The sequence below is a fragment of the Salvia hispanica genome, chromosome 3 (assembly GCF_029641045.1).
Source record: "Salvia hispanica isolate PSC_SH4W2 chromosome 3, Shi_PSC_v1, whole genome shotgun sequence".
In the NCBI taxonomy this organism is placed as follows: domain Eukaryota; kingdom Viridiplantae; phylum Streptophyta; class Magnoliopsida; order Lamiales; family Lamiaceae; genus Salvia; species Salvia hispanica.
The window spans coordinates 3,780,586-3,792,071 of record NC_142694.1 but is presented as its reverse complement, the minus strand read 5'-3'; the positions used below and the strand labels follow the sequence as shown (position 1 = coordinate 3,792,071).

At 37.3% G+C, this 11,486-nt stretch overlaps 2 protein-coding genes across 2 annotated transcripts; one reads left to right on the top strand and one right to left on the bottom strand.

The window, feature by feature from the left end:
• The first annotated feature begins 10 nt into the window (after positions 1-10).
• Positions 11-2,395, top strand: LOC125212979 (uncharacterized). The gene is made up of 7 exons (XM_048113300.2): positions 11-289; positions 532-736; positions 835-1,036; positions 1,205-1,398; positions 1,484-1,637; positions 1,720-1,884; positions 1,949-2,395. The coding sequence occupies exons 1-7, from the start codon at positions 115-117 to the stop codon at positions 2,393-2,395; spliced, it is 1,542 nt and encodes a 513-aa protein (XP_047969257.2). The 5' UTR covers positions 11-114.
• Positions 2,396-2,431: 36 nt separating this feature from the next.
• Positions 2,432-4,318, bottom strand: LOC125212978 (premnaspirodiene oxygenase-like). The gene is made up of 2 exons (XM_048113299.2): positions 3,327-4,318; positions 2,432-3,192 (listed from the first exon to the last, which is right to left on the bottom strand). The coding sequence occupies exons 1-2, from the start codon at positions 4,266-4,268 to the stop codon at positions 2,575-2,577; spliced, it is 1,560 nt and encodes a 519-aa protein (XP_047969256.2). The 5' UTR covers positions 4,269-4,318; the 3' UTR covers positions 2,432-2,574.
• Between the last annotated feature and the right edge of the window lie 7,168 nt (positions 4,319-11,486).

Sequence of the window (11,486 nt, the reverse complement as noted above, 5' to 3'; positions counted from 1 at the left end):
TAGGAGGAATCTTGGCCGGCAAATCCAAGAAAAGTCAACGAGAAATTGTATTACATTTAGCCTATTCAAGAACCTCATTCTCTCTCACTCTTAGTGAGTTAACCCATTAAAAAGATGAGAGCTTTTGCCGTAGCTTTATCTGTGTGCCTCTGTGTTTTGATTATATACGACCCCGCCTTAAGAGTTCAATCCTCTTCGTCTGATAACACGCAATGCAAAGCATGGCTGGTTCAATCCATCCCCAGCGACATGCCCCACCTCGCTCCCGTTCCCGGCCTTCTTCGTACCGGTAATCTGTCCTTTTCCACTTTCCTGCAATTCTTAATTCTATAATTGTGATGGACTTAATTATGATTAGGTGCTAAAAAGAGAATTTTTTACCATACATTTGCCTTAACAATGAACCCTTATTCAACATATAGTTGTGGGCCTTGTGGCAAGTTTTGTTGTATGGTGCTATTGGAATTTTAGTTGCATTAGATAAGTTCCTTTAAAGATGAGTTTAGTCATTTTGACATATGACTGAGGCAGCTGATGTATTCCGATGGATGGCTGGGAATTCGTCGAGGAGCCTTGACATAATTGCGCAATACTGGCAGTTGATAGCTCATCCGGACGATCCTCGTTCAGGGGACTACGGATATTCAAAAGATGACATGTTGAGATTTGGGGCTAACGAAGGATATGAAGTTTATCGAGCATTAGATAATGCAGCTGATCGCAACATTAGTATGAGGTACGCCTCGAGTCTTGATGTTTCACTTGCTATGCATAAATTGGAGTTGTAGCCTCTGTTGGAGAATCAAAGCTGCAGAAAACTGATCTTAGTTTCAGATTTTTACAGCACTCTGGATTCTATCCTGACTATACACAGGAACCATCCGCCCTCGCTGCAGGGAGACCAAATGTGGAGAATGTCACCTTGTTACTTAAGGACTGGTGGGGGTCTGGTATCGTCCACGCTAAGGTTTGGATATCGGATAGTCGAGACGTGTACATTGGATCTGCAAACAATGACTGGAAATCTTTTACTCAGGTAACATAATCAACACCAAGCCCTTATATCCTTCTTTTCTAAGAGAAGCCTAGTCAAGAACTGCAGCTATACATTCATGTTCACTTTTGTTTCGGTTTTCGTTTGTACTGTGTTTTTCTACTGGATAAGTGCTAGTTGATTATTTTGTATGAAACTAAATGATGTTAGGTGAAGGAAGTTGGGGTTTATCTTGCTGGCTGTCCAAGAATTGTGAAGAAGGTTGAGATTTACTTTGAAAACTTGTGGAAAATAGCCCATCTCAACTCTTCACTTTACACAAAACTTGTCACCGATCAGCAATGGCAGACCGTTAGAAAGGTTCCCTGCTGGTCGTATTTCCTCCAACCGAAAGATAGATGCAAGTAAGCCTAAAACTCTAGGCAACCAATTTTTCCTTTCTTATATCATATCTAGATATCGTCTCTTCACTCTGTTATGTCTTGACAGATCACCTCTTCCCAAATACGTGAAGATCGAACATACATTAGGCTATCCATCTCTTCCAGACCCTGACACGTTCCACATTTCCATTGAAACTCCTGCAGCAAACAATTCAGTGTCACATCATCAACCCTCCTATCTGTCTTTCGCTCCACCAGAGGTTTTGCATCTCTTTCCGTTGTTGTTGGAAAGGTCTAGAAGATACTGCAATATCATTCTTGATTTACTTTCTCCTTTAACAGTTATTGTTCGACAAGTATCAGTCAGACGAGCAGGCCTGGATCGACACCATCAAATCAGTCGGAGATGGAGAAACTGTAAGAATAAGCACCATGGATTGGCTTGGCCAATCTGCATACATGTCACAGACAGTGTATTGGGCTTCCCTGTCTTCAGCTATATCCGAGGTATATACACATCATCAAATTTCTTGTTTATAACAAACTTGCATAACCGAGGTTTCTACACCAGGTTGTTTACAGCAAGCATGCCACCGTGAAGTTGCTGGTCTCGTACTGGGCTCATTTCCTTGACAACACAGACATGTACCTGAAGTCACTGCTCTACACGAACAACCTATGTTCGTCTTCCAAGTACAACAGCTGCCATGGTAAAGTCGAGATCAAGTACTACATTGTTCCAGGTTTCAACCAGACCGGGCCTGCCAAGACTAGCAATGGCACGGCCACTGGAAACGTGTATCCGGGCTTCACAAGAGTGAACCATGGGAAGTATGCTGTGAGCGATGTACGAGGCCATATTGGGACGAGCAATCTCGTGTGGGACTACTTCTATGCAGATGCAGGGCTCAGTTTTGGAACCTATAACCTTGACATTGTGTCTCAGCTGCAACAAATCTTTGATGCTGATTGGGATTCACCCTATGCAGTGCCTGTTGAGCCATTGGTGTCTTCTTAAAGCTAACTGCTGAGTTTAGTTTAAAACTCAAATAGAAAATTTTATTGAAGTTAAAATATCCAATATATAAAAAATTAAACAAGAAATTGTACAACAGAGACAACTTAGTGTTGTAGTAATACACTTATTCCAACAACAAAGTACTACTTTATATAACTGTAAACTCTCTGATGTTCTGATTAAGCCGAGTTTTTGTATGGAGTTGGTATCGCCAAAAGGCTATCCCTTCTCGAAGCTGTGACCCCGGGATTCTCGATCATGTCCAAGGATTCCGGCTGAGCTCCGTTGGGAAGCTTCCAGTCAAAGTGATAGAGAAGCTGAGCCAAAACAAGCTCAACACTGGCCATTGCAAATGTGATTCCAGGGCACATTCTTTTCCCTGCTCCAAACGGCAGGAAGTCGAAGTCGGCTCCTAGAAACTCCTTCGAGCACTCCTCGAACCTCTCTGGCTCGAAGCTGTCCGGGTTGGTCCAGTATGCCGGGTCCCTCTGCATCCCCCAGTTGTTCACAAGCACCTTCACATTAGCCGGGATCACATAGCCATCGATCACACGCTCCTCCCGCGACGCTCTGGGTAGGATCGGAACCGGAGGGTGCATCCTCAGCGCTTCCCTGATCACCAGTTTTAGATATTTCAGATTCGGATCGTTGTCTCCCATGGCCATGATGGTGGTGTCGTTGAACACCCGTCGCACTTCCGCCTGCGCCTTGGCCATCGCCCCCGGGTTCCTCATCAGCTCCGCCATCGCCCAGTCCATCGCCGTCGACGACGTCTCTGTTCCAGCAGAAAACATGTCCTGTATAGTATATAACAAAAACTTACGTCAGACTTGCTAAAAATAGAAAGTGACTAATTTTTGTAAACCGAAAAAAAAAAAGACTATATTTTGTGGACAGAGGAAAACAAAAAAAAAAAAGCAGTTGTACTTACATAGACAACTGCTTTTATATCCTCTTTCTTGATAGGAAACTGGAGCTCTCCAGTTTCCTGAAGCCTGAGGAGGACATCAACGATGTCCTCATTCCCGAACTCGCCATTGCCTTTCCTCGATTTATCTCCCTCCTCACTCCCGCTCCCGATCTTCGCCAGATTGAGCTGGTGCTGGCGGATGAGATCGTCGAGAATCACATCGAGCTTATGTCGCATCATCAGGAGCTTGATCTTAGTCCAACTAAAGGTGTTGATGACCAACGACGAAGGAAAGAAATCAGCAATCTCAAAACCACTAGCCATCTGAATCCCATCCCTCAGAATCTTAATCAAGGTATCCTTATCTTTCGACACCTTCCCGAAGGCGGCGCGGCAAGTGACGGAGCTCATCATGGAGAAGATGCTCTCGCTGATGTTGACCGGCTCACCAGCGGCGGCGGAAGCGTGGATGGAAGAGATCAGATTGGAGACCTCGTCTCTGCGGATGGAGGCGAAGGAGCGGACGCTTCTGGGGCTGAGGAGCTCCATGATGCAGATCTTGCGCATCTGGCGCCAGTAGTCGCCGTAGGGGCTGAAGGCGATGTCGCGGTAGTTGTACCAGAGGACCTTGATGCCGATGGAGTCGGGGCGGTCGGCGTAGCAGGGGTCGTGCTGCTTGAGCATTTCGCGGGCGAGGTCGCGGGAGGAGACGACGATGGTGTCGACTTCGCCGAGCTTGAGGCGCATGAGGGGGCCGTATTGCTTGGCGAGGTCGGAGATGGAGCGGAAGGCGAGGGCGGAGAGGAGGTGCATGTTGCCGATGACGGGGAGGGTTTTGGGGCCCGGGGGCCAGTTGGTGGAGGCGGGTTTGGAGCGGGTTTTGGTTCGGATGAAGAAGATGACGATGGGGAGGATGAGAGATAGGGCTGCCAAGTTCCATGAAAGCCCTAAAATGGAATCCATTTTTTGTGTTTGAGAAAGAGAGAGAGATGTGTTTGTAAGTTGATGAGTTTGCATGGGATGGAGATGAGTTTATATAGTGGTTTTTGATGGGAAAAGTTAAATTTAACTACTATCAAATAAGTACGCTTGACAAGCTTAGGATATTCCAAATGCAGTCAAAATAATCGGATGAGACTAAGTGTTGACTATTAGTATACTACTACTATCATTTTTAAATTTTTTGGTTTATACAAGATACTGTAGTAGATAATTTAGCAGTAGTAGTATAGTATAGTACTCCCTCCGTCCCATGCTATTCGCACTTTTCATTTTAGGCCGTAAATTTGAGATTGATTTTTTTGTATAATTAAATTAGAATTTTAAATGTAATGAGACGTCACTTAATAAATGACCTCTGAACTTAAACTAACATATTAATTAAATGCATTAATTCTAATTTAAACTATAAATAATATAAGGAGTTTGTGACGTGCCGAAAAGTAAAAGTGCAAGTAACATGGGACGGACGAAGTAGTATTATAATAGTATATCGGAATCAGTAAGTGTTTAAAAACTGAAATTCGCAAAATATTCTTAACCAATAATATGGGAGATATCCCAAAATGAAAATGGGATAAATTTTAGGGTATGTGATTTAAAATATGTATGTATCATGTTTTACTTTATCCGACACAGGTATTAAGAAATTTAGAAGAAAATGAATAGAGAAAGTTAGTAGAATGTGGATCAGATCTTTATATAGTAGTTTATACTCCCTCCATTCAATAAGAGTATGCACTTTTGGTTGAACACGAGTTTTAATGCATTTGATAAAGTAAGAGAGATATCAAAAGAAAAGTAATTAAAGTATCATTACTGGAGAATGAGTCTCACCTTATTAGAGATTATTAGAAAAAGAAAAGTTTCTAAAATTAGAAAATGCATACTCTTATTAGATGAACTAAAAATAAAAAAAATGCATACTCTTCTCAAAGTAGAATGGATGAAGTAATCAAATGGAAGTGCACTGGAATTTGGGAGGTTAGTAATATTAGAAAAATAAATTGGGAGAATTAGTAAAGGACATCTCAGAATAAAAAACTTGAATGCGTAACAGTGGATGGGGATGGAGAGAGAATTTTTTATTTGATTAAATAGATTATCGATTAGTCAATCATTAAGTTGCGGGTGCTCTTTTTGAAAACTTGGTTGGTGACGAAGAAAATAATGTAAGTAGTAGTAACAAAATAGGTGAACAGGGATCAAATAAAATCGAGTATACTTAGATAAATTTTTCACCGTCGAATAAAAACTAAAAAGAAAAAACATTAATAATCTATAGTATCATATGTATATGTATATTGATATAAAATTAAGAAATCATTATCAATTCGTAAAAGTTTTAAAAAAATGGAAATCTAATCGATATACTACTAAGAACAAGGTACAAAAATATTAGATTGGGAATGAATTAAGTTAGTGAATGTGTAACTGTGTGACTTGTATGATCAGTATTAAATCATAAATAAGGAGCCTGTAATTTTTGTGGGCCTAATATTCATCAATTTTTTATTTTAATAGTCTCTTGTTGGACTTATATACTCCATGTTATGTGACAGACTTGACCAATCAAACATGCAATTGATAAACCAATATTGAAACGGCTATGCTGATTATAGAATGTATATAGTAGTGACAACACTTACTGAATCGAGAATAACAATAAGATAAAAGTGGCTGCTTTTCATCGCCATTTACGACCAATAAATATTAGTTCTACTACTACTATGCATGAGATGACATTGTTGACGGAGTATATTTAATAGTTGCGGTAATTATATTCAATAAAAAATATAATAGCTAAGCTCTACACTATTGTTTTCCTTAACCATTTTTTTTTAAACTCTATTCATCAATAAACTACTCCATAATTATATGTTTTTCTATTTTGATCTATTCATAAAAATTAGCCCGCTGCACTACCACAACTACATAGAGAAAGGTAATACTCCATAATAATTAATTAACATCAAACATAGATCTAAATATGTTGATCTATTACTCACATAATCCAAACTTTTATGTAGGGTTTTCTCATTTTCTTCTCTACAAAATCCAAAAAAAATGGCGAACAGGTCCCACAAATCCTAAGGGAAAGTACAAAGCAAGTTCATCAGTCTCTTTCCTGTTAATGTCAACATCTACTTCATTGAATTATCATTTTCCTATCTTAATTTTCAATCTACGGACAAAATTCCTTCTTCGACATGATTAATTGAAACCACAAAGATTAGTCTAAACAAACACTTCTTATTCTATGCTTGTGTTGATTAATTGCTAATTAAATCATAAATTTTCATTATCTTCCACAAAGTAGATCAATTTTTCAATTTGCACTAAAAGCGTCGGTCCTTGTTCTGGGATGGCATTTTCAAACATTACTAATAATAGAATTAAAATCTAAATCATTGTAATTGGCTTTATTGGTACAAATTCTTAAAAAACAAAAAATATGGCACAAATTTGAATAACAGATTGCGCCCTGCCGCCGCTACGTATGCCACAATTCTTAAATCGGGTGGTGATATTCAACTTTGGTAAAATTGAGAACATTCATGGAGTTGCCATTTCGGAATATAATTCTGATTCGTGTGAGAGGACTAAATTAAATACTCCCTCTATTACAACAAAGGAGTCACTTTTGTATTAAATAGTTTGAGTGAGTGAATAGTACAATACAAGCAAGAATAATATAGATAAAAATTTACTCTAAATTATTTTTATTTTAACTTTATTATTTATCTACTTTAACTATTTATTATGAATTTTTTAAAACGAGTGTGAAAAAAGAAGTGACTCAACTTTCTTGGGATAAAGAGAGTATTAAATATACTACTCCTTCCGTCCCGACTAAGATGACACATTTCTTAGCCGACACGAGATTTTAAGAGTTGTTGGTTAATGCGGTTAATTGGAAAGAGAAAGAATGTGTGGAAGTATTAAATAGAGTGAGAAAGAAAGTTGAATATTTAATTGAAAACAGAAAATTGTAGCAGGATGTATTAATTAAAAGAGAAAGTTAAAAAAAATAAAATGTTTCATTTTAGTTGGGACAAACTAAAAGGAAAGTGTGTCATCTTAAATGAGATGGATAAAAGGAGTAATAATTTTCGGACAAGATCCCTAGCAAGATGAGATGTGAGAAACAACTAAAAAAAAATTGATACTTCCTCTATTCCATAATAGTTGAATCATTTTTTTTTTCATTTCAGTACGTTCCATCATAGTAGAGTCATTTTCCTATTTAGCAAAAAAAACAACACTTTTCTCTCATTTAAGGGTATTGATAACGACTGGATTAGATAATTTAAATTTGGTATTAGTAGTTTGGCTCAATAGGGATAGGTGACAAGAAATTCTTAAGAGAAGGGTTAATTACTCGAACAACGCTGTATACTCTGTTCTCTAACATTCGTAATTTCCAATTCCTAAATTAGGTTCAAAATTCAGATATTTTGTCTTTTTCACGAGTGTAAATTTCTGATTTGCACTGATTACTTATGGATTTCACTTGTATTTTCTGTCGATGTCGGTGAATTGAAGACAAAATATCTTAATTTTGAATTCGTGAAAATCAGAAAACCGTTTGCTATAGTCTCCTTGCTCATCTCAGACCGGAAGAAAACCGTCCTCGCAACTAGAGGTGCCAAGTGGGCCGGGCCGGCCGAGCCGGCCCGTTAAAGCCCGGTGAGATTTAGGCCCGGGCCAGCCCAGGCCCATGTCTGGAGCGGCTCGGGCCGGGCCTGGGTTTTGAAATAAATGATGAGTCCAGTTCGAGCCCGGGCCCAGTTGGTAAGTGGGCCGGGCTGGGCCAAGCCGGGCCAAGTTTACTAAATAATGGAAAGACTACACGAGCATTGCATATTTGCATGTACAAATCAATTTTGAAACTATGATATGAATTATGAAGAACTACAATTATGGAACTAAATTATGTGACTAAAGTTACACACATTAAAGTTTACACGCTTGAATGCATAAATCAGTTTTCTCCTCCAATATTATATAATCTCACTATTTCCACAAAATTAGGAATCGTGATATACTAGTATTAATATACTAGTACTATAGTTATGGAAATATTTTTAATACAAATATCTATTAATAAGTACTATCAATAATCATGCAAATCAATTAAGGATTAACATCTACAATTATGAAAATCAAATCAAATGTAATTATAAATCAAATTAATATCCACAAAATTAGGAATCATGATACTACTATAGTTATGGAAATAATATACATCTAATAATAAATTAAAGATATGCAATCTTTTTACTCATGCATCTATACACGTAATGCAATAAGGTAACATACACATAAATATCTAATCTAAATTAATCACTATATATATTTATGGAACTATACTTAATAGATAAATCATTAGAGTATAAGTTTTGATTTGAATTGATTAAATGAATTCATCTAATAATAAATAAAATAAAAGAATATTGATAGTATATAATGGAGTATGTATAATATAAATATCAAAGAATTAAGAAATTCATACCAGAAAATGAAATCGGATGCTAAACCTAGAGGAAAAAAAAAGCTTTAAGCTAGTGGAAATTAAAATTAATGATGATTTTATTTTGTAACAAATTTGCACCTGCACGGTATAGGCGAGAGAAGAGTTAACATTACAATCTTCGGGTGGGAGAAGCAGCTCAGTAGGTGAATTTTGTGAATCACAGTGCAGTTTGGGCATCCTAACAAGTAGCAACAATCAATTGACCAAGAACGGTATACCGAAGTTCGGTACAGTATACCGAAATTTCGATACGGTAACGGTATAGATATTATCCATATCGAAATTTCGATATGCTGAAACTTTCGATACGGTAACAGTATAGATATTATCCATATCGAAATTTCGATATGCTGAAACTTTCGATACGGTAACGATATGAAATTCTTTCATATTGATACTTTCAATACGATTACGATACAAATTTTCGGTACAATATACCGTATCGGCCCAGCCCTATTATTCATAATAGTAGTAGTAATTTATTGTTTCTTCCCCAACTTATAAAAGTTATCAGCCATTTCCTCTGCAAATTTTTTCTCCAAATATCTTCTTCAATTTGTAGCTACGTTTAAGGTAAATTGAACAACCAATTGTGTATTCTTTGCTAAATTGAGGTAATTCTCTTACTTCGATTTATTTTATGGTCTACAACTAATAATGTGTTGTTTTTGTGTATTTCTTCTCTGACTTCGATTTATTCCTCATTCGACAAAACAAAAATACTACTAGTGTGTTCTATGATAGTATATGATCAAAACCAGTATTTCTTCTTCTTACAAAAATTAATTTCATACGTATATAGAACTCTTTTAAATGTAGCATAAAAAATTTCAACTTGATTATGAAATTACGATGATGGTTTTTTTATATGCATCATGAGTGAAATACAACGCTATCTTAAATTATTGTCAAAGATAAGAGTCACCACTTTTGTCATCTACTTCTATTTTCACTGTTTCTTTTTCCTATTTGGAAGAACTAAATGTGCATGGTAGATGAATCATTTCACATAATAGTGTTTTTTTCGATTTTATTCTACACGCTTAGTAATGAATGGTGAGTTTTGTTAGGATAAGGATGTAAGGTGTATATTTAAATAATGAATGGTGAGTTTTGTTAGGATAAGGATGTAAGGCAATGTAGTTTACTTACCCTTAGAACTAAGAGATTGCTAGCCCCAAGTAATGATGTCCCGACAGTTTCATCCCTGCCTCCATATATTATCATCTTTGAGTTCCACGTCAAAAACATTTTAACAGACATGCGGAGAGCACCAAAAACCTAGAATATAATGTACAACTCAGTGGCATGTTTCTCAACTATCAAACTAATAAACATTAGAATGTAAAAAATTAGCACAAGCTTTTCTCAAAACGATACTAATAGAATGTAAAAAATAAGCACAAGATTTCTCAAAACGATACTAGGTTATGCAACATCACACCATCAATGATATGGTAAGTATGCTAAAGCATGTCCAGCAATGCAGTAGAGCCGTTCTAAGAATCTCAGTAAAGCATGGGGTATAAGAGTCAGTGTGTCAGTCAGGCACTCCACATAATTTTTGTGAATCAAACAAAATATCATTTACTCTTAGAATAGAATCACTCATTAGGAGTTCTTCTGCGAACATCTCAAACTCTGACAGTGTATAATGTGCAAGCCCAAAGGTTAACGCTCCGCGTGAAAGGTTGATCTGTCCTTGAACCTGAAGAAGGCTAGATTGGTTTTAAAATGCAAAAGAAGGAAAATAAATATACTCCCGAGTGGATGTCTCTATAACAAGTTGACAGGTAGTTCATTCCATTGAGAATGATCAAGTAAACCATACGGATTATATACCAAAAAGAGCTACGCTTTTACTATAATGTTAGAGGAGATGCAAATATACAGTTCCACTGACCATCACATGGCTCCATAACAAGGGAACAACAGCCTTTGCCTGATCGGAGATATAGACGTTTGTCAAAAATGGTTGAGGAAAGTCCAAGAGAAGTGTGTCCGTATAAGTAGATTTGTCATTCTTGCTGATGGTAAGGCTGCGAGGTACCGAGTTATATAAAGTACCAGCCGCACCAGCATTCTCAGGGCAACTGCGACTACTCCCCCCTAACCACAGAATAATATATGATGTTAGAACTGAATATCCATCTCATAGGAAGCTAGCCAGAGATCAGAAGCAGTTTACTAGAAATCCTTAGCAACCATATCATAACAAGTATTTCATTTCTACAATGACAAGTGTTTCGATATTAAAACATAAAAGTAGGCTATAGATGCAAACAAGTACCTTTACATCATGAGATTTTTATCACATGACCAAATGCGGCATAAAAGTCCAGATTCACAACGAAAGAGATAAGAAGGTAGCGTAGGCCATACCATGTATATATACAGGTGGTTCATAGTGTCAGCTATATACATGAACTGAAACTCTACCACCACCACCTCCAGCAAAACCACTACCCCCACAAGCACTTATATGGCCAACTCCAGCCCTGCACTTCACATTAAACAATGGACTGATATCAACTAAAGTATTAGGTTGGGGTTTAGGATTTTTCAGAAGACTTGATCACTAAAAGAATAAAATGAATTGTAATATTGTATAGATCAAACAATGGGTGCCTGCTTTTCTATTGGCT

Excerpts from the sequence above, each read along its gene's own strand:
- LOC125212979 (XM_048113300.2), top strand. The coding sequence starts at position 115 with ATGAGAGCTTTTGCCGTAGCTTTATCTGTGTGCCTCTGTGTTTTGATT. Across the intron at positions 290-531 it reads TCCCGGCCTTCTTCGTACCG|CTGATGTATTCCGATGGATG; the intron begins GTAATCTGTCCT and ends TGACTGAGGCAG. Across the intron at positions 1,037-1,204 it reads ACTGGAAATCTTTTACTCAG|GTGAAGGAAGTTGGGGTTTA; the intron begins GTAACATAATCA and ends AAATGATGTTAG.
- LOC125212978 (XM_048113299.2), bottom strand. The coding sequence starts at position 4,268 with ATGGATTCCATTTTAGGGCTTTCATGGAACTTGGCAGCCCTATCTCTC. Across the intron at positions 3,193-3,326 it reads ATATAAAAGCAGTTGTCTAT|GACATGTTTTCTGCTGGAAC; the intron begins GTAAGTACAACT and ends TATACTATACAG.